The sequence below is a fragment of the Helianthus annuus genome, chromosome 9 (assembly GCF_002127325.2).
Source record: "Helianthus annuus cultivar XRQ/B chromosome 9, HanXRQr2.0-SUNRISE, whole genome shotgun sequence".
NCBI lineage: Eukaryota > Viridiplantae > Streptophyta > Magnoliopsida > Asterales > Asteraceae > Helianthus > Helianthus annuus.
The window spans coordinates 37,061,632-37,084,820 of NC_035441.2; the positions used below are offsets into that span (position 1 = coordinate 37,061,632).

The 23,189-nt window shown below is 36.3% G+C and overlaps 1 protein-coding gene across 9 annotated transcripts; it reads left to right on the forward strand.

Annotated features, from left to right (window-relative positions):
• The first annotated feature begins 3,526 nt into the window (after positions 1-3,526).
• LOC110877429 lies at positions 3,527-21,875 on the forward strand. Of its 9 annotated transcripts, none has more exons than XR_004866924.1 (15): positions 3,527-3,631; positions 3,727-3,794; positions 3,880-3,975; positions 4,135-4,235; positions 4,598-4,645; positions 4,725-4,815; positions 5,819-5,888; positions 6,015-6,150; positions 6,219-6,404; positions 7,417-7,713; positions 8,568-8,817; positions 21,000-21,177; positions 21,293-21,391; positions 21,485-21,564; positions 21,646-21,875. XR_004866924.1 is itself a non-coding variant. In XM_035977461.1 (6 exons), exons 3-6 carry the CDS (start codon positions 21,037-21,039, stop codon positions 21,738-21,740), a joined length of 429 nt encoding a protein of 142 aa, XP_035833354.1. In that variant the 5' UTR covers positions 7,770-8,446; positions 8,568-8,817; positions 21,000-21,036; the 3' UTR covers positions 21,741-21,875. The 9 variants fall into 9 exon arrangements, 1 of the variants encoding a protein (XP_035833354.1); XR_004866927.1 differs by having other exon boundaries at positions 3,527-3,593; positions 21,467-21,564; XR_004866921.1 differs by having other exon boundaries at positions 3,527-3,593.
• The last annotated feature ends 1,314 nt before the right edge of the window (positions 21,876-23,189 follow it).

Here is a 23,189-nt window from a genome sequence, read left to right on the forward strand (position 1 = left end):
ATAGGGCGAAAATTTTTTTTCCGACAATTTGATGACGATGGCGTGGCAAGGACGGTGGGGGGTAGGTTTTTGACCTGCAACCCCACTTTTGCATCCATGATTATTGGAAACTTTGAGACAAACCCCGTTTTTTCAAGATCCACACATGGTTTTGGGTTTTGTGTGTTGGTTTTTATATTTTTTTTAGTCGATGATAATAAGTTCAACTTATCTTATCTGAGACACCTACTGAGTCATGATTTTTGGGTGAGTTCGTTTGTTAAGATTCTCATATGTTGGGGGGCGTAAAAAGATGTTTAGCGTAAAAAAATTTCTTGTTTTTTTTGTAAAAAACTTTTTGTAAATTTTTTTTTGTTTGGCGTAAATTTTTTTGGGTGAGTTCGTTTGTTAAGATTCTCAAATTTCGTAAATCCGAAATCAAGGTCGGGGGCATAAAATGATGTTCGGGGTAAAAAAAAATTTGTTTTTTTTTTGTAAAAAAAATTTTGTAAAAAAAAATTGTTTTGGTGTTAAAAAATTTTCTTTTTTCTAAAAAAGTTTAAAATCGTAAAAAAACTTGTTTTTTGTAAAAAATAAAAAGAATTGTTTTTTTTTTTTTTTTTGTAAAAAAATCTGTTTTTTGTAAAAAAGTTTAAGGCCGTATAAAAAATTTAGTCAAGAAAGGTTAAAACCGTAAAAAAGTTTTCGTAAAAAAATTTTTTGATAAAAAAGTTTTTCGTAAAAAAGTCTTTTGTAAAAAAAAGTTCGTAAAATAAGTTTTTTGCAAAAAAACTTTTCGAAAGTACAAAAAGTTTTTGGTAAAAAAAACTTTGTCCGTAAAAAAAATCATAAACGGGGTGTAAAAATGGCGCGTAAATATAGGGCGTAAAAAACGGCGCGTAAAAACGGGGTGTAAAAGAACGGCTTGTAAAAACGTTTTTTGTAAAAAAAAATTCTGTTTTAAAATGTTTTTAATAAAAAATCTGATTTTAATAAAAAACAATTAATATAATAAGACAAAAAGTAATAAAGAAACAGTAAATGACAAAAAAGAAAATTTACTAAACTTCCCTTTAACATTAAAATATTAAAAACATAATAAGACAAAAAGGATTTAATATTAGTTTTAACTACTTTTAGTCTCATCCATCCATCTCCAAGATCCAATGGTTGGAAAATGGTTCTCATGGTTTTCACAACTAGAGGTGGTTTTCATTTTAATCTTGCCTTATATATATATATATATATATATATATATATATATATATATATATATATATATATATGGTATAAAGGTTATTGTAAATTGTGTTTTATTATTTTGGACTGATTTGAAAATTATAGTGGTAATAGAGTGTTTATATCGATTTGAAAATAGGAAAACGTATCTTCATATGCACACTAGTTATCAAAACCCCTACAAATTCGCGATTTCACTCCTCGAAAATCTGATTTCATGGAAGAAGATCATCATCGAAAAACATCTTTGTGTTATAAACGTAATCCACATTCCTTGTTCATTGTGTATCATCCTTTAATTTCTAGGGTTCCATAACATTCATCGGCGTTCTTTTTTTAGGGAAAAGATCAAAATCGAGCGGTAAAGAGCGGTATATATAATGTTGTAGTGTTATACAGAGTTATAAAAAGGGTTATATGGTGTTATATACTATTCGTAGTGTTTTATAGTGATTTGTAGTGTTATATCTTGTTTTGTAGTGTTATATACTTACTATAGTGTTATGAACTGTTGAATGGTGTTTTGTAGTGTTATATACTTATTACAGTGCTGAATGGTGGTTGTAGTGTTATATATAATGTTGTAGTGTTATACAGAGTTATAAAAGGTTTATATGGTGTTATATACTATTCGTAGTGTTTTATAAAGATTTGTAGTGTTATATCTTTTTTGTAGTGTTATATACTTTTTACAGTGTTATGAACTGTTGAATGGTGTTTTGTAGTATTATATACTTATTACAGTGTTATGAACTGTTGAATGGTGGTTGTAGTGTTATACATAAAGCTTGCACATAACAGTCCTTTAAGTATAACACTATATAAAGACCTTCATTCTATATCCATCACTATATAACACTTTATAAAACCTTCATTTTGCGATCTTCAGATTTTATGATTTTTTAATTGACGAACGATAACCCACAGAATCTTAATGGATCTTTAAAAAAAAATCGTATTCCTATAATAAAGGGTGCGGTTATAGAAGGTTATTAATTAATTAAATCAATGAGAAAATTATTTTTTTATCCTTTTGAATTAATTTAGATTGAGGACACATGTGATCTCCACAATATTTCTCACACTTCTCACACTTTTAACCATTTTTACAGGATCCTCTACACACACATATCTATCATCTATCATATATAATAAATGTGTTAAATTTTGCTGATTAGGCCACTGAATTTTGCTTTTTGGCTCCAAAACCTTGAATCCGTTTTTTTGACAATGAAGCCCCCGAACGGAGCTATTTTACCCGTTTTTAACCCGTGTATATAACCCATCTAATAAACCTGAATTTCTCTACAGCCTCATTCTTCTCCTTCGCCGCTTCATTCTTGAAACCCTAGATTCACATCTCTGCTTATGTTCGATCATATTTTTTTCACAAACCCTAACACAAAATGATTCGCCGTCTCCATGGATTGAACCTTATCACTTCCTAAACCTTCATCGCACACAGCCATTTCCTCTGTTACAAAACGCTAATGGCCATATCATACATAATCAAAGCAAGCAAATGATAGCTCTTTTGATTAAATATGACTTTATATTTGCAATAGAATAATGTTAAGCTTCATCCAGATGGATATTTAGTCATTTTTCACGTTCACTCATCGTCGCCAGACGCCGTCGGTTTCAATCCCGTCTTTATTGTGTTCGTTGACGGTGGTCCAAGTTCAGTGTATGCCATCAATACTCTTATTTTTTCATTTTGATTGCGTGCTTATACTTTATACGATTGATTTTTATGACATCGAGATTATTGTAGTAATGTTTTCTGTTCTGTGGAAAAAATAGGTTTCAAAGCAATCGGGTTTATCAGATTTTGCAGTTTTACATGTGCAATTGGTTATGTTTTTTACTGTTTACCATTATGATTTCTTGCAATTGATAAGCTTAATGGAATATCTAATTATTGTTCTTATTTTTTATGATTTTAACTAAAAAATTTGTAGGTAAAAATATATCTTAATTGTTAGACATTGACTCGATGTTTGATGTTTATTCTGTTAGGTTTTACAATAATGATTTTGGATATGTTACTATACGTTATTTGGATCTGTTCTAAAATACCCTAATGAAAAGTTATATTATTCGACGTTACTTATTTGCAGTCATTTCGGAATTGATACATTACACATCTGCAAGAAACGTGGATTGATTTACCATTCAGATGCCGTTAATTCAAGTAATTGTGTCTCAAGTTATGAATCTAAAGCCGCAACTTATAGATTCCTCAAAGGTATTTTTTTATCACCGACATCTGATTGATTTTATTCTTTGTTTTATTTTATTAAATTTTGATGTAAAGGCGATTGCTCGATTATTTGCTGATATGGGTGATTCCTATGTTGAATTGATTGCAACCGGTATGATACTTGATCTATTGATCATTGTGAATCTTTAGGTATTTTATGGTTTCACCTTTTTAGTATGCAGTTTCAGAATTTAATCTAACTTTATTCTCATTTTCGTTTGGTTTCATTTTCACATTTTCTATAGAAAACTCCAAAAGACAACAAAGCAAGGCTGGTCATCCATGGATTTATAAAGAAGGTGTTGTATGAAAAGTAAGCAAAAAGAAAAAATCCATATTCATTTCTTAAAATAACTGAAAACTTCACATTGTTAACCGTAAAGTATGACTTGGTACAGGTGATTGGTGGAGTCGCGGATCCTTCTCATTTTTAAAAATTCGTCCTTTTGTCAGAATATATCTTCAAACCATTTTCACCTAGGCATTGAGCTTAGGTAATTTCATTTCATTTCATTTTTCTTAAATATAATTAAACTAACCGTTTAAGTAAAGTGTGGTATGCAAGAATGGGCCATTCCATAATGAATGTGATTTCGTTCTCCTTGAACAGTGGTTTGTTTGTCTGGTACGCCTAATGTGTGTTTAAAATGTAGGTGTCCAAGATATAGACCATAAATTTTTAACATAGAGCCATGGAAAATGGAGACGGTTGCCTATTTAGTGCGGTCGTGGTTCCGAATATGGGGAGATTGTTGTGAGTGCCCTGATATGATATATTGTAAACATTTATTTTTCATGAAAATAAATTTTTAAGATCTGGACGTTTCTCCCGACTTTCTTGAAGTTCCACCTCTTCCGGTTTTTCTTGGAACCTTTTTTAGTACTCTTATTTTTTTGAACTTGAAACGGATCATCTTGTGTTTCCAGAATAACAAAGTCGGGAGAAACCGGTGGCATTTGGTTCATGTTACGCTTGATAACATGGGTAACTTTGTCCAAATTGCTGAAACCGAAAGGCTAAGATTTGTGTGCTATCGTGACCATACACATGTCAAGTTCTGAAATCGTTGATTTGTATCATTCCTCATGTAGCTCACTAGCTCACTGGTTATGTAGATGGTTGCTAATTTGGAGAGGATTAAGATGATGTTAGAAAAAACACAGGTCACATGCTTAGTTTTAGTAGTTGGGTTGCAACTCCTGAAGAGTTGCTTGAAAACTTACAATTTGGGTGTCGTTGCAGGGATGAGCTTTCGAGAAGCACACGATCATTGGTAATATGCCTTGCAAAGAACTAGGATGGTCAAGGAATAGCCTTCAAAGACTTAATTCAGGTTTGCTTTATATTAAACTTATAAACTTCAACATTTGCATATGTTTGTTTCTTATAAAGAAACCAAATTTATTATACACAAAAAAATTGGTTGCGAAGCGTGCCTGTCGAGCGGGTAGGGTAGCATGTCAAAAAATATAGTTTTTTAAGTCAGACTGGGGATGGGGTGACCTGAATTTTTTTGTGTAATTACCATGTTGAATAATAATATAATAAATGGAATAAAATGATTAAGGAGGTTTTATGCATTAAAAATATATATATATATATATATATACATATAGGGTATCCTATACATATATATATATACATATATATATATATATATATGGGACCCATTTCAGTTTAACCTATGTGACCTGTCTTTTTATTTTACATGTTACAGATAAAACATAATTTGAACTACTGGATCAATAAAGATTGACCTTGGAGCACCAAGGCACTATACGCAATCTTTCTATTCTATTATTAATGTGGCTCAAATCCACGACGCTTAGATTATGATAAAGTAACAAGGGTGCGATTTTGACCATATGAACAAGATTGTTGACCAAAGATATGGGCGGGCTATATCTGGTATCTTTCTTGGGGAACTAAAAAATGAAAATTCACAAAATTAAGGCTAAAAATTCCTAAAATTTGCAGGCAGGAAATGCTGGTGTTCTTCAAGGCACAGAAAGGTTTGACCACAGTAGAGGATGCAAATTTCAATCTATTGTTAAAATTTGAGTTATATTGTTGTCTGCATCTTACACAGTATTCATTCTTATTGTTTTGTGATTTCTATGTTTTAGATCATGGATAAACACAACCATATACAAGTCGTGTAGTTCATGTAAAAAGGATATGCACCCAATACGACTCACATATTTAATTACGGTTATTTATATACCATATACTGGGTGACAAAAGATTCATTAGGGATTTGTCATTATTTTCCTGAACCTTTTGAATTCGCTTATTACATTGTTATTATTATTATTTTATTTACCTTAATATTGCAGCTGGAAGAGGAAGAGATGTCAGTCCCACATTTTGAGTTTGTTGCTGGTGAAGGATCTCAACCAGTGGAAGGTATATATGGATTTGTGCTGTTTTGTTTTCCGTCCATGGAATCTATGTATTTCATGTTCGTTCTTGTGTAGAGATAGGTAATTTGATTGATAGTAAACTAAATTATGTACTCCCTTTTCTGGTCAGAAAATGCTAATGCTGTTGATACACCAATAGTTGATGATCCACCATCAGTGAGGTTCACTTGGAAAATAGAGAATTTCTCAAAATTGACTCGCAAAAAGTTGTACTCTCATATTTTCTTTGTTGGAGGATACAAATGGTATCTTTTGATTTAGCTATAAATCTATATTTTCTCTATAAGACATTACTGTGGTGATTGGTTTATAGTATTTTGCTGACATGGTGTCTTGGTCAGCCGAGTGCTCATGTATCCAAAAGGAAACAACACCGACCATTTATCAATGTATCTTGATGTTGCTGACTCTACCACATCGCCACATGGTTGGAGTAGAAATGCTCTGTTTAGCCTAGCTGTGGTTAACCAAATTCATAGCGAGTTCTCCCTAAGCAAAGGTTAGTGTTAATGACATTAACAGTCTTTAAGATGGATTATAAAGTACACTTCCTTGCAAGAAGTTATTTACTATACTAAGGAAGCTTGAAGAAAGATTTAATTGCTTGATGTTGGTCGAGAAAGGAGAACATTCTTTTACTTCTTTAAAGGGGGATAATACAATTTTCTAAAATACAATTTTATAAGCAATACAGATTAGTGAAACTGGTGAAATTTTTTTTAGTTGTGAACATTGTCTTTTGTTGAAACTTATTATGTTATTTTTTTTTATATAACTCATGAAAACAAATAGTGTGAAAACTAACGTTCATTTGGCATTTTTCAACCTGAAGGATACATGATACAATGGCTTTGTGTGTGTGGATGCTTTTGTTGTGAATGTGAAAACATTTATCTTTCAAGTGAAAATACCCACTTCCAAATGAAGTTTCTTTTAAAGATATCCTAAGTTTTTATAGTTCAATAAATACTTTTAACTTTAAACAAGGATACATGCATGTTAGTTTTCTTATATTCTAACTTTCTTCCATCACTTTTTTTTGCTCTCATCCTCACATTATAAGTTGTTGATTATGTGATAATTATGACTCTTTTCTCCTTGCAAAGACATATTACTTTGTACAACTTCTGTCATGGTTAACTCATTTCCATTTTAGAGACAAATGTGGTAAGTCTTACAGGGTTTGGATTTTTTTTATATTTATGAAATGATTATTTTAAAAAAGTATGTGTACGTATAATATTATATCATTTGTTTTTAAAGTTTAAAGTCAATGAGTGGAGTTATTTTTAGATTTTGGTTATATTATTTAATTCTTTGGATCGTGAGAAATTCATCTTCATATTTTTTATATATTTAAATGTTATTGTCTTGCTCTATGGATTATCAACACCATACATAACTAAATCTATTCCTACTTCAATGGTTTCAGCATTGGTACTACATAGTATCGACACCAATGTTTATTTTATATTTTTAAACACTTATAATTTGGTTGGTTCATTTTGTAGAGGGGACTCGATTTACTAAGGAAAATGTTTTGGCAATTCGAAGGATATGCATCTTCAAATGGACTCGACTATCTTTAAAATGTTTTTGGGCGTGGAAACATGTGAGCAAGTATGGGAGGCGGGATCCGTTTCTAAATCGGGTCGGAATCTTGATTTGGGTCAAAATAAATGGATCGTATATATGGTCTTTTCCAAACGACATTACTATACAACCTCACTTTTCTAAACCCTATCCTCCCTCTCATTCATCGGTGTACTGGATCCATCATCGTCTTCTCCAAAGGATTCACCAAACAGGTAAAAATTCTTTAAATATAGATTCATGTTTGATAATGTCGATTCCTATTTGATGTTAAGATTACTAAAACTTCATTGATTTTTTTACAGGGCAACTTTATTTTGTTAAGAGGTGTCAAGATGAGTAAGTTGAGTAACAAGTAATCCAAACCACCTTTTGTCCAGAGATTTTAATCGAAGTGTCATATGTGATTGCTAACACATTATTTCTACACGTTTTTTTTTAGTAAATTGATTTATGTTTGATGTGAACTAATTCACTATGTGAGACAATTTTGACCCATTTGATAATTATATTATATTCAATTAGAGGTGGCAAAACCGGCGAGGGAGCTATTGGATAAAGTAGTTTGGGTCAACGGGTCTGTCTGGGCTGGGTTTACCCAACAAATTTTTTTGTTCAAAAAACTTATTTTATTTTTACAAATAGTTAGTGTGGCGAGCCTATTTTATTTCAGTAAAAAAGTGACTTTTGAGTAAATGCATATACTAAGTTTTATACGTTTAAAACTACATTTAAGACCGGATTCTCATGAGAAATTCTCTTGATTTTTCTCATATGACATGTTTAAAAGATAAAACACAATTCAAATTGACCTGTCTAAAAAGTATCAAACTTATATCATGTGAGTAATGCCTAGCAACTCGAGCCGATTTCCAAGCCCAATTGAATGATGATATAGACCCATTACTGGATAAGCTCGGAGAAGTTTCTGTAATTCAGCAATATCATGTGAGTAATGCCTAGCAACTCGAGCCGATTTCCAAGCCCAATTGAATGATGATATAGACTTGTTACTAATCACCAGTCTTTGTGAAATTGTACACCTTTTAACCTTATTAGTTTTGTATAGGCTACTGAAAAGGTGCTGCAAAGGGATCAGACCAATCCAAGGATGGGTCCAGAAGCAAATGTTTGAGTATTCTCCCACTGAGACGCGCGTGACCGAGTTTTGATTAGATCCGTGATTGCTTAAATTGGAGGCCGAAGAATTAATGTGGCACCATAAATCTGATATGGAGCTTCTGAAGTGATCTTCCATGGAGTTAAAAGATACCTTATGCACATGTTTAACAACTGCACCCCACTGGTTTTCAGATTCGGTAAGAGCCCTCCATCTCCATTCCCAAATCGGATCGATTTTTTAAAATAGTTAGTGTCAAATATGTTTACTAAAACTTCATTGATTTTTTTACAAGGCAACTTTATTTTGTTAAGAGGTGTCAAGATGAGTAAGTTGAGTAAAAAGTAATCCAAAGCACTTTTTGTTATGTGATTGCTAACACATTATTTCTACACTTTTTTTTTTTGAGTAAATTGATTTATGTTTGATGTGAACTAATTCACTATGTGAGACAATTTTGACCCATTTGATAATTATATTATATTCAATTAGAGGTGGCAAAACGGGCGAGGGAGCCATTGGATAAAGTAGTTCGGGTCAAAGGGTCTGTCTGGGTGGGTTTACCCAACAAATTTTTTTGTTCAAAAAACTTATTTTATTTTTACAAATAATTAGTGTGGCGAACCTATTTTATTTCAGTAAAAAAAGTGACTTTTGAGTAAATGCATATACTAAGTTTTATACGTTTAAAACTACATTTAAGACTGGATTCCCATGAGAAATTCTCTTGATTTTTCTCATATGACATGTTTAAAAGATAAAACACAATTCAAATTGACCTGTCTAAAATGTATCAAACTTATATGAATTCTTCTGGTCCATATGTGTTTTTTCTATTGTTTTGCTTTAATTTGAAGTGTGTTGTTCTTTATATTGTTTAGATGCTATCAATTTTGATCCTTTTTGTTTAATTGTTGTGCACACCAAGTGTTTTAGAATTGCTTGCCTAATCTTAGGTATGATTTTCATGGGGTTGATTGTTCTTTGTAGTTGGATTTAGGTTTTAGGGTTTTGTGTGTCTTCAAAACGCTGAAGTTGTTTCTAGGTAATGACTCTTGTCCCTTATAAGTAGAGTTTCTGCTGATTTTTGACTCGTTTGACATGTTAGAACCGTTGTACCTTTTTGTTGGTGCACTTGTGTCTGTACTTTGTCTGTATTCGGTCTGTATATAAACGATGTCCAAAGTTGGTCTGTAAGTTGACCAAGTCAACTATCCTCCTAGTTAGACTTGGCCAATATGTTTGTAATATGCTTGTCTGAATCGAAGGATAGCCTCGAAGGATACTGTTGATCCTTCGAGGTGATCGAAAGATATGCTTCGACTGATGGCCCTCGAAGGATGATCCTTCGAGGTCCTTGCTGATCATTCGAACAGGTTGTCATCGATAGATGATCCTTCGGACCATCTATCGGATCCTTCGATCAGATCTGCTATGTATGGGTATATATATACCCATGCAGTGTAGTGTGAAAGATAGATGCACACAGACAGAAAGTTAGGAAGTGGAGAGCATTCTGTCCGAAACACACACACACACACACTTTGAGAGTTTGCAAACTGATTGTAAACATTGTGCTTGTAACTGGAAACTTTCTACGCGTTAATACAAGTGGTGTTAATCGTTGAATCTTGTGTGTTCTTGTGTTTGTTCTTGCATCATCCCGGTTTGCTCGCTAGCTTGGATTCCGCACTCGCTAGTGAGTTTGTATAACAAGGTTTAGGTTTGTTCTCGATCCTCCGAGAGGGACCTACAAGTGGTATCAGAGCTTTGGCTCTTTACCTTGTTTAAAACCGGGTTGTTCGAGTCTTTGGTGTGTTTGGACACTTGGTTTAGCACCCGTTTTTGGTAGTTTTCTGCATAAAAACGCGTTCTAAACCTTCGGGAGTGTTCAAGGTTGGGTTGGGTAACTTGAAAACTTGTTTTTAAGTAACTTTGATTTTTCCGGCAATTTTTCCGGTGAGTTCAGGTGACCGGATTTTTCTGGATAAGGGTATCAATTTTGGGTAACCTTTTGAAAGTTGGTGAAAAGGCGTGTCTGAACATACCTTTCTGCCGAAAGTTGGTACACCAACCTGTCACCTTTCTCACCAACCCGTCAACCTTTCTGTCAGTGTGTCAGACCCTCGAAAGATCATCCTTCGATCAAGGAGATTCGAAAGATAACCATCCTTCGAATATCCTTCGAAGTCAGTGAGTTATCCTTCGAGTCAAGGAATCTTTTCGAAAGATCATCCTTCGAGTCACTGTTTATTTCGAAAGATAAGGATCCTTCGTGTTAGGTGAATCTTTCAAGGTTATCTTTCGAGGTTAGTGTTCGAGCCATCAACAGTGATCCTTCGAACACTGTTGATCTTTCGAACAAGTGTCATCTTTCGAGATCTGTGTACGAAAGATAAGGATCTTTCATTGTTGAATCTTTCGATAAGGGGAATCTTTCGAAATCATCTTTCGAAAGATAAGGATCCTTCGAAGTAATTGTTTGAAACTCAACAGTGATCTTACGAACACTGTTGATCCTTCAAACAGGTCGTGATCTTTCAAACAGTTTACATCTTTCGATTCATATCTGTTTTGCACTTAACAGTTTGTGGTGTTTAGGTGTGGTATTTGTATTTGATCAAAATGAGCTGTACAAGTCCTTGGGATTGGAGTTTGGACTCACAATCTAATAGTCAAGAACTCACGTCTGTTGCAGCATGGGCAAAGAGTATGTTTCCTCCAGCATCAATCAGTCCAAATCAATGGGCTTTGGTAGCAAATCAAAGTCAAAGCCTTCAAAACTTGTTGATCAGTGAAAGTGAAACGGGCAGTAACAATCGTCCACCGAAGCTAAATCATATGAATGACTATCCTTCATGGAAAAACCGTTTTCACACGTATGTCCAAGGACAAAGCACCGATCTTTGGACGTGTTTCATCAATGCATTCAATGAGAATCTGGAGACTGCTGCGTCCACTTCTGAGGGTTATGCCAATATGCTTGAAAATGACAAGAAGGCTTATGAATTGGAGAAAAAGGCCTTTGCCACACTTACTCAAGCACTCAACAAAGACATCTACCATCAGTTCTCATATTGCAAGACCACGAAAATGTTGTGGGATGCCTTAGTTGCTAGAGGAGAAGGAAATGCAGCTGCTCGAAAGTCTCGAAGTGATTTGTTGAAGAAAGAGTTTGAATCTTTTCAGTTTTTGGAAAATGAGACTCTAAATGATATGATCACTCGTTTCTATCATTTGATTAGTGAAATGTGTGCTTATGGTATCATTTCTACTCAGCCAGAGATGGTGAACAGGTTTGCTGATGCCTTGCCTCCAAAGTGGAGCTCTTTCATCGAGCTGTTGAAGCATACCGGAACTCTAGACCAAGTCAACATCTATGAGTTCATTCAGAAACTGGAGCACAAAAATGATGAAGAAATCAGGAAAGCAAAGCGAGCTCCCGCTCCGCAAAATACAGAAATGTATCTTCCGGGTTTCGATGCCTTGGCAAGAGCAGCAGCATCTCAGCAACCTAAGTTACAGACTGCATTTGTCTCCAACACAAGCTCATGTCCGTTTCCTCAGTCAACAGCTGCTCCACCACAACCTCAACAACAACAACAGCAAGCTCATTACACAAGCCATCCTAAACCTCAACCCCAAAATCCTCACACAATCCGAGTCGACAACTCAAATCTTTCACACCTTAGCATTGAAGTTGCTAAGGAACATATGGAAATTCTCAATACCATGGTCAGTGCTTACTGTGGTTTGGTAGCTGGTCAACTTGGAAACATCAACATGACCAATGAAGATTATGATCAGATCGACAAGGAAGAAATGGAGTTGATGGATATTAAATGGGCTTTTGCTAGTGCGGTTAGAAGGGCAAAAGATTTCATGGCACGAACTGGAAGAACTTCGTTGGAAGGAAAGAAAAACACGAAGTATGGGTTTGATATTAATGCAGTCACGTGCTTTAACTGTGGCGAGAAAGGGCACTTTAAACGTGAGTGCACTCGACCAACAAAACACGGCAATGACAACCCTTTCAGAAACCAGACGAATGTGAATGCCCAACAAGAAAACCGTGAACGGAGGATGGTGGCAGTGAACAACAATCAGGGACAGCCTGGAACTGCAAATCACAATCGGGCTTTGGCTGTTCAAGCTGATGAAGGATGTGACTGGTCAGTTCAGTTTGGTGAAGGTGATCAAGGAAGTGGAACTGCATTGTATGCTAAGGTCATCGAGCAGGTTCATAAAGAAGAATTTTCTGGAAGTGATGACAGTTCTGGTTATTCTGGAAGTTCGGATGAAGAAGGCTCTGTTTCTGGGGATAATCACTCAGAGCCTGATGAGAAGGAGGAAGAAGGTGAAGATATTCAGGATCTTCTGAATGAAGCTGATGAGCTTAAATATCAGAAATCAATTCTGATTAGAAAGGCGGATACTGCATCAAAGGAAATGGAAAAGCTATTCTCTGAAGATGGAGCTTTTTCTTTTCAAACTGCCTTTATGGCAAACGGCTCAGCCTCTACTAGTCAGGTAACTTCTGAACCTCCTGCTCCTAGTATTTGTAAATCATGTGCAGAGATGAAGCTTGAATCAGAAAAGCTTCATAGTCATAACCAGAATTTGGTTATTGAACTGTCGAAATGCAAAGAGGCAAACATGGCTTTAACTCGGAATGAAAAAGAATTTAAATCTGTAATAGAAACATTAAAGAAAAATGTGTCCGAGGTTAACAAAGTAGTTTACCACAAACAAGTAAGTATAAACGAATACATTAACATTGTGGAAGAAACTAAAAAGCAATTAGCCATTGCCCAATGCGAACATGATGCGATCAAACAGAAGTTGGATAGTTATTCTAACTCCCAATTTGTGCTTGATCACATCATCGATGTTCAACAACTAAAGGGAAATCAGAAAGGCATAGGGTATAACAAATGTCTGCCCCCCTTGATGAACAACTATCCAAGATGCCTGATGAGGAAGAAATGCCTCGGTATGAACCCAGTGTGCCTCTTGATGTTGAGGAGTTTGCTACTGGCCTTGGGTTCAAACCGGACAATTCTTCAAACACAGCCCCTAAGGAACAAGAAACTTCACCATCCATGAAGCAAAGTCCTCCAATTATCGAGGACTATGAGACATCGGATGATGAATCAGAAGTGGCTGTAAGTGATCAGGATAAATCACTTAGCAAGATGAAAGGAGTAGATATTCCACGAGAAAATCACATTCTTTGTGATCCTGATACTCCTGAGGTTCCATCTGTTAAGAAGCAAGTGATTGATCCTGTCAAAGTTGATAAGACTGGTGTGTCTACTGTTAAAAGCAGTAATGTGTTGTACACGTTGGTTGGAGATAATAAAATCTACTCAGATCATGTTTTTCCAATTAAAAATGTAAATAAATCTTTGATTGACAAAGTCTTTGAAGACAATACAAACAAATTTTTGGGAAAAACACTTCCGGGAATTGTTGTAAAACAATGTGATCCAATTCCTAAGGCTGAGATTAGAAAACAGTTTGGTAATCAAAAATCTCCAACCACTCAACAACCTACTGCTTCTAAGGGTAAACAACAACAACGAGCTCCAAAGCCAAAGGCTAAGGTTGAATCAAAAGGAGCTCGTTACATGAAGAAAGAAAAAGGTGTTAAATTTGTAGCATCAAAAGGTACAGATAAAATTGAGACTTTTGAAAACAAATCAAACACTGATTTTGTACAACAAGTCAAGATTTTGAAACGTAACAGTGATAACAATTACACCCAACACACAAACGGGTGTGAGGAAAGAGCAAGTACCTCAGGTTCTACAGGTTCAACATCTGGTAGTCGATCAAGTTCTCCTAAGTCTGTTGAAAGGAGAACTTGTTTCAAATGTGGAGAAATTGGGCACATTATCAGAAACTGCCCAAATGCTCCAAAGAAGAAATTGGTTGAAAAAGCTCCACCTGAAACAGTTCACCCTCAACGTCGATCAGTTTCACCTAAACATGATAAACGAACTGTAAAAGAACAAGAAACTAAACAACGACGTAAGAACATGAAAACTGTTGAAAAAGCTTTAAAATCTGAAGTTAAAACAGTGCAAAAGGAACCAAGTGTGTCACAACCTGTAAAACCAGAAACTTCAAAAATTGTTTATAAAAATAAATCTGGCAGGCCAAATCAAACTTGGTTACCTAAGTCGGGTGACAATTCAGGGGGAGCAGTTGTTCTTAAAAACCATCAAGAGATCGAGCTCACGTTTCGTGATGCTAAGGGACGACCCAAGACCACTAAGGCTTGGGTCCCCATTCTCAACTGATGTGTTTGATTGATATGTGCAGGATGTTCTAGGAGGAACTATTAATAGTCATTGGATTGTTGATAGTGGAGCATCCAGGCACATGACTGGCGACTTACGGCTCCTGTATGACGTGAGAAATATTAGAGGAGGGTATGTTGCTTTTGCGGGTGATAAAGGTGGGTACATCACTGGAGAAGGAAGTATCTCCAATGGTATCGTGTGCTTTGATAAGATCAATTATGTGAAGCAAATTGATCACAATCTTCTGAGTGTGTCGCAAATCTGCGATAAAAAGTTCTCAGTGATTTTTGATGACGCTGGCTGCTATGTGCTGAAACCTGGATTCAAAATTCCACAAGAATGGATTCTCTTATCGGCTCCGAGAGTTAATGATCTTTATATTCTCGACATGAGTCAGGCGATTACAACATCTGCACAAGTCACTTGTTTTGTCTCAAAAGCCACGGAAAAGGAGTCTATATCTTGGCACAGAAGAATGGGACACATTCACTTGAGAAAAATGAACCATTTGGTGAAAAATAATCTTGTGAATGGTGTGCATGTGAGAAGTTTTCATCTACAAGATATCTGTGTCTCGTGCCAAAAGGGGAAGCAAACAAAGAAGTCTCACCCTTTGAAGAAAATCAACACTGTCAGCATGCCTCTCGAACGTCTTCATATGGACCTTTTTGGACCTATGAAGCACAAGACAACGTTTGGTGATGCTTATTGTTTAGTAGTTACTGATGACTACTCTAGATTTTCTTGGGTATCTTTTATGGCACACAAGAGTGAAACTCCTGGCATCCTCAAGGATCTTCTTACAATGTTAGAGAATCTCTATTCGTTGAAAGTAAAAAGGATCCGAAGCGACAATGGAACCGAATTCAAGAATCAAGTTATGGATGAGTTTTGTACTTCTAAAGGCATTCTTCATGAGTACAGTTCTCGATATACTCCACAACAAAATGGTGTCGCTGAGAGGAAGAATCGGACGATTATCGAAACTGCAAGAACAATGTTAGTAGAGTCGGAACTCCCTATTCAATTCTGGGGGGAGGCTGTATCGGCTGCATGCTACACGTTAAACAGAGTTCTTACAGTAAAGAGACATGGCAAGACTTGCTTCGAACTCCTTCAGAAAAGGAAACCGGATCTTTCTTATCTTGAACCGTTTGGTGCTCCTTGTACTATGATTGAGCCAGATGGAAAGTTTGGTGCAAGAGCTATCGAGGGTTTCTTCCTTGGATATGCTACTCCGAATTTTCGTGTTTGGAATCTAGCTACCAAAAAGATTGAGCTATGGAGCGAAGTTAGGGTTCAAAGGTACACGAGTCCTGTTAGGGCTCCGGGTGATCTGTGGATGTTCGATTATGATGGGCTATTTGACTCCTTCAATCTGCCAACCTTTGACGAAGAATCAGCAGCGGCTCGGATGTTGTTGGAAAGTGACAACGCTGCTGTCTCGCCATTGGTTAGACCTATTGTTGTTGACCCTCAAGCTTCTTCGTCAGTCAACAATATGGTTCAAAATGAGGTTTATGAAGATGCTGCTGATTATAATGACTCTTCTGAAGATGATGAATATCATGATGCAGCCGAAGGATCTTCAGCTCCAGCTGCTCCTGTTCAAGGTGCTTCTGTAGATACACCTCATACGCAGAATATAGATACTGCTGAAGGGAATGCATCCACCTCTACCCACATTCCTGGTGTGGAGTTGGTTGTTGATCTTAATCTTACCAATTTGGGTATCAATGCACGTGTACCAGATAATCCTGAAATGAGGATTCATGATACCCATCCCCAGCAGAACATAATAGGAGATGTCCATCGCGGTGTGCAGACGCGTAATCAGCTGAGAAACAACCGGAATGCTGGTTTGTATTCAGCTATAAGAGAATCTGGCCAACAGAATGACTGGTCCTTCGCGTGTTACGTGTCACAAGAAGAACCAAAGTCGTGGAAAGAAGCATTGAAAGATAGTGCTTGGGTTGAAGCCATGCAGGAAGAATTACAGCAATTTCACAAGCTTGGTGTTTGGAAGCTTGTTGAAAAGCCTGAGAATTACAAGAAGATTGGCACTCGATGGGTCTTCAAATGCAAGAAAGACGACCGTGGAGTGGTTATTCGAAACAAAGCTCGTTTAGTCGTTCAAGGTTTTCGTCAGATAGAGGGGATCGACTACAACGAAGTCTATGCACCAGTTGCACGTCTGGAAGCTATTCGGATCTTTCTGGCTTATGCCTCATTCAAAGGTTTCAAGGTTTACCAGATGGACGTCAAAAGTGCATTTCTACATGGTGTGGTTGAAGAAGAGGTATATGTCGAACAGCCTCCTGGTTTTGAAGATCCTGTTCATCCCGATCGGGTTTGGTTGCTCAACAAAGCTCTCTATGGTCTTCATCAAGCGCCACGAGCTTGGTATGCAACCTTATCTACATATCTGCTGGAGAACGGTTTTCGAAGAGGTCTTATCGATTGTACTCTCTTCATCAAAGAACAAGATGGAGATCTTCTTCTGGTACAGGTATATGTTGATGATATTATTTTTGGTTCTACTAATGATGTTTTGTGTAGGAATTTCGAGCGCATCATGCAGGATAAGTTCGAGATGAGTGCTATGGGGGAATTGAATTTCTTTTTGGGCCTACAAGTGCAACAAACGGAGTCTGGGATATTCATCCATCAGACTAAATATGTTGGAGACATCTTGAGCCGGTTCCAGATGTCCGATGCAACGCCCATTGGTACCCCATTGCCAACTAATCACGGAATAACTCCTGACTTGAAGGGTGAACCTGTTAGCCCTTCATACTATCGCGCGATGATCGGATCCCTTATGTACCTCACAGCATCAAGGCCAGATATAATGTACCCAACGTGCCTGCTCGCCAGATATCAAGTTAACCCGAAGGCCTCACATCTTGCAGCTGTCAAAAGGATTTTTCGTTATTTGAAGGCTTACCCCGACACCGGTCTGTGGTATCCTAGGGATAATAACTTTGACTTGGTCGCTTTCAGTGATTCTGATTTTGGCGGATGCAAAATCGACGGCAAATCCACAACGGCTGGATGTCAGTTTTTAGGAAATCGCCTAGTCACATGGCAGTGCAAGAAGCAGACATGCGTCGCTACATCAACATGCGAAGCTGAATACATTGCTGCCTCAAGTTGTTGCTCCCAAGTTCTTTGGATCCAACAACAATTGCGGGACTACGGTTTTGAATTCCTAACTACTCCTATTTACGTTGATAATTCTGCTGCTTTAGATATCACTAAAAATCCTGTGCAGCATTCAAAGACCAAACACATCGAAATCAAATATCACTTCATACGTGATTGCTTTGAGAAAAGGCTAATCGATGTTGTTAAGGTCCACACCGATGACCAACGTGCCGACTTATTTACCAAAGCTTTTGACAAATCTAGATTTGACTTCTTATTATTGGTAAATGGCATTAAGGTCAAGCAAGAGTAAAACCAACATCGGAAAATCATTTTTGTAAATATCTTTGTGTGTTTTTAAATTTCTCTTAGTTTATTGATTTTAGGGGGAGTAAATCCAAAAATCGGAAAATCCAAAAACATCGAAAAATTTCAAAAACACAAAAACAATAGAAAAACAAAAATGAGTTTCCTGGCGAGCAAAAGAGAAAATGATAGTACATCAGTGGTCTATACAAACCTCTTTAAACCTTAAATGAAAAACGATAAGCAGCTCTATATAAGATGTATCGGTAGGCTCACAATCATTTTAAAGTGTGCAGGGTGATATAAATCTTAATCGACTGAAGATCAGGTGGGAACCATTCATTGGCATATGGTCTTAGTACCGAAATTTCGTTTGATAGATTGCCGAGGTTCTGAGATATTCGGTCTTTATGCTGCTTATCATCTGGGTATCATGGTTGTATCTTTTACCGAAAAATAACGGGGACGCAAGTCTAGATCTTCCATGATACTATACATACGTGTACATATTGCATACTGCATTCGACCTCAATAAGTGATAAACAATCACATGTCCAAAACAAATAAGTGATAAAAATATCACATTTTTCCGGGTGCCAAGTTCGTCTCTCTGCTGTACGGAAGTACTGACCTGTTCACGGACTTGCACCTGTGCCCTCATGCATACGAAAATCAAGTTCCTCATCAATAAGTGATTATATCACAAAGGGCTTGTTTTCAAATCAAAATAAGTGAGTATCTCACAGCTTATACGGTCAAACAGATGATAATCGGTATACTCACCGGTAAGATGAACTCTCGTGCATACCTTGATACGGGAATGTGTCGTGATGTGGATGAACACCGGTCGGTAAGTATAAATCATACCTTAACGTATCCCCTCGCCATGATTACATCTGATAAGTTGAGCTTAAGTGGACAACAATACCGATAATTGTTATAGGATGCTTATCTTAATGTTAACTAACTGAACAACAAGAGTGTTTTGGCATGACCGTACACTGATATGATTCTCTTACCCTCGAAACTCGCAAAAAGAATGTCTGTATATATTTATTTACTGCTTAACTTTTATTGTTTTTCTTTTAAACAGTTTCGTCGTTTGGTGCATATCAGCACGACATTAGCGGTGATGTCGTTTGATAACACTCAAAGGATTTTAAATTGTTGTCTTTTAGTTTCTAAAATACCAAAAAGATTTTAGGCTTGTTTTAATATAAACTTTATAAAAGCCAAAAAGATTTTCTTTCTACTTTATTTTCGATCGTACGATGTTGGAGCTCGAGTCTTCGTTACCTGAAACCTGAACGAAAACCGAATTGACTAAATCTTCATAAACGGTCGAAATTTGCAAGTTTTGAAAGTTAAGTCTAAAGTTGAGAAATTTATTAAACTTTCAAACTGTCGGACGGTGTTTGATTATGACATGGTCATTCGTGTGTCATTTGTTTATACTATATTCCAAGCAGTTGTTCTCATTACGCGTTTAGATTTCTTGCATGTGCAGATTCTAAAGGCTAGGAGAACATGGTCGATGACAAGCTTTGGAATGAAGACACAACGTGAAGGCACTCAACTGATGAAGATGATCGAGTTGCCGCTGGCCATCATCAACACCACAAGGATCTCACTTCATAAAGATCAAGTCATTCACGAGCATAACTCAAAGGGGAGCTTATGTTAAGGGGGAGTTTGTTAACACACTTCCTACATGATACGGGTAGTTTGTTGATACACTCTCTGCTTTCAAGACGTGAAGATTTTAAAGATCCACCGACATTGAAGACTTGAAAGGACATCAGAGTTTTGGTAACTCGAAGACCAAAGACCGTCGAAGTTTGAGACGAGTCTACAACTATAGAAGATAAAGACAAAGCTACAGCCAAGGGGGAGTTTGTTGGTGCACATGTGTCTGTACTTTGTCTGTATTCGGTCTGTATATAAACGATGTCCAAAGTTGGTCTGTAAGTTGACCAAGTCAACTATCCTCCTAGTTAGACTTGGCCAATCTGTTTGTAATATGCTTGTCTGAATCGAAGGATAGCCTCGAAGGATACTGTTGATCCTTCGAGGTGATCGAAAGATATGCTTCGACTGATGGCCCTCGAAGGATGATCCTTCGAGGTCCTTGCTGATCATTCGAACAGGTTGTCATCGATAGATGATCCTTCGGACCATCTATCGGATCCTTCGATCAGATCTGCTATGTATGGGTATATATATACCCATGCAGTGTAGTGTGAAAGATAGATGCACACAGACAGAAAGTTAGGAAGTGGAGAGCATTCTGTCCGAAACACACACACACACACACTTTGAGAGTTTGCAAACTGATTGTAAACATTGTGCTTGTAACCGGAAACTTTCTACGCGTTAATACAAGTGGTGTTAATCGTTGAATCTTGTGTGTTCTTGTGTTTGTTCTTGCATCATCCCGGTTTGCTCGCTAGCTTGGATTCCGCACTCGCTAGTGAGTTTGTATAACAAGGTTTAGGTTTGTTCTCGATCCTCCGAGAGGGACCTACACTTTTCCTATATAATCCCAATCAACTCTTTTATAAGTAAATAACACTTCATAAATAGTTTCTCTTAACCCTATTATGTCATATGAGTACCATAGGTTATATCAAAGGAACAACTAGAAGAACAAGGTGAACATGATCAAGGAGGGAAAGATTGTACCATCAGAAGTAACAATCAAGCTTCTTGAAAAAGCAATCTTGGAAAATGAAAATGACAAATTTTTAATTGATGGATTCCCACGTAATGAGGAAAACCGTGCAGCATTTGAGGCAGTCGTAAGTTCTAATGTTCTATATCTTGATTTGTTGATATTTAATGGGTTGTGCGTTGAGGATTTTTTTTAATATCTCTGTTAATTTTATGTAAAATCCCCTTTTTTGGTATGTGGAGCAAGGTAGCATGTGAATTATTTTTTGTATGTGGGGCTACAACACATGGGAAACCTTTTATTCATCTCGCTGCCGTAGATTTGAGAGGCAAAGTATACGAGTAAGTGAATTTTTTTTTTATTTTGTTCTTTAAGGCTTTTATATTGAGCGAACAATCGAAAATATGGTTTATTAGTGGTGGTGATTGGTGCAGGCTGCTTAGACAAAATGCAACAAGATTCTTGCTGTATGATGTCTACAGAAACCCCGACCCCCTTCAGTTTGACGGGCCAGGTGCCGATTCCAAAGCTGTCAAGGCATTTGTTTGGTGATTATAATTTTGTGTACTTAATGTGTATATTTGTGGTTGGTTAGGTTGGAAACAACAATTAAACATTTTGCTCGGCATGTCAAGGAAACTAATTTTACTTGTGTCAAAAGATGGTCAAGAGCGATTCACAAGCCTTTAGTCCAAGTGGTACCAAACATGTATAATTCCTAAGTTGTATACATAACCGATATTTGTCTTTTTCTTAATGTTTTTGTACACGGCTTATAAAGAAAACTTTGTTACTATTTTATGTAATGTCACTTTATTTGCATTAGTTTTATCCATGCACTTATGATTAATTTAATTTAAATTTTTCAACCCGGGTTGCCACCCGGGTGATAACCTAGTTATATATATATAGGAGAAGGTTCAAACAAAAACCACTTTTATTGCGAAAAATTGAAAACAAACTAAAAAAAGCGTAAAAAACACACCAAAAATGTTTTTTTTACAATTTTTTATTAAAAATCGCTAGTTTTTATATATAAAAAAATTTTCAAAAAAAAAAATTGTAGTGCACATGTGTAGTACTATTACACATGTGCACTACAAAAAAAATTTGGGAAAAAAGTTTTTTTTATATAATTTATAAAGCAAAAATTGGTATGCAAAAAAAAATTTGGTATGTTTTTTATTCTTTTTTAGTTACTTTTATAGTTTTCGCGATAATTAGTGGTTTTCATTTGAACCTTCCCCTATATATATATATATATATATATATATATATATATATATATATATATATATATATATATATATAGGATTAGGTTCAAACGTGAACATTTTCTCCGGCGTGAACTGCGTGAACTGATCTGGGCCCTTGATTTTTATGATCTTGAGATTTTAAGTCAATGGCATGATGGTAATTATTTGATTAATTGTTACTATTTAATTAAATCAAAAAGAGTATATGTGTAATTTTCATCCTAAATTAATTGCATAAATTTAGTTCTCTCTCACAAATCAAGTAATCATAATATTCAACCCTAGATATAGAAAAAGTCAGTTCTCTCTATCTTCATCTTCATCACTGCCGTAAACCATCATATTCAACCCTAGATCAGGGTCCGCCGTAAAACAGCAACCATCATCGCCGGCCACCTCCATCTTCATCTTCATCATCGCAGGCCACCACCACCACCATCTTCATGTTTCACCGGAATCCTAGCGGCGGCGACTGACGGTGAAGCCAAAAGTATCAACATCAACGGCGCCGTAAAACAGCAACCATCATCACCGGCCACCTCCATCTTCATCTTCATCATCGCAGGCCACCACCACCGCCATCTTCATGTTTCACCGGAATCCTAGCGGTGACGACTGACGGTGAAGCCAAAAGTATCAACATCAACGGCAGCCAAAAGTATCTTCTTGAAAAGGTACTTGCTTTTGTAATACTAGGTTTTATGCTAAGATCACCACTTGCTACTGATTTGAACTTTTCATGCTACAATCAAAACCGGTGACTTAACACGCAGAATATTTTAATAAAAGTGTCGTTGTTAAGAAAAAAGACAAAACAAACTATTTATTAGTTATTGGACCGAAGTTATCTTTGAAGTTGTAAGCCAGCAAACGAAGATCAATA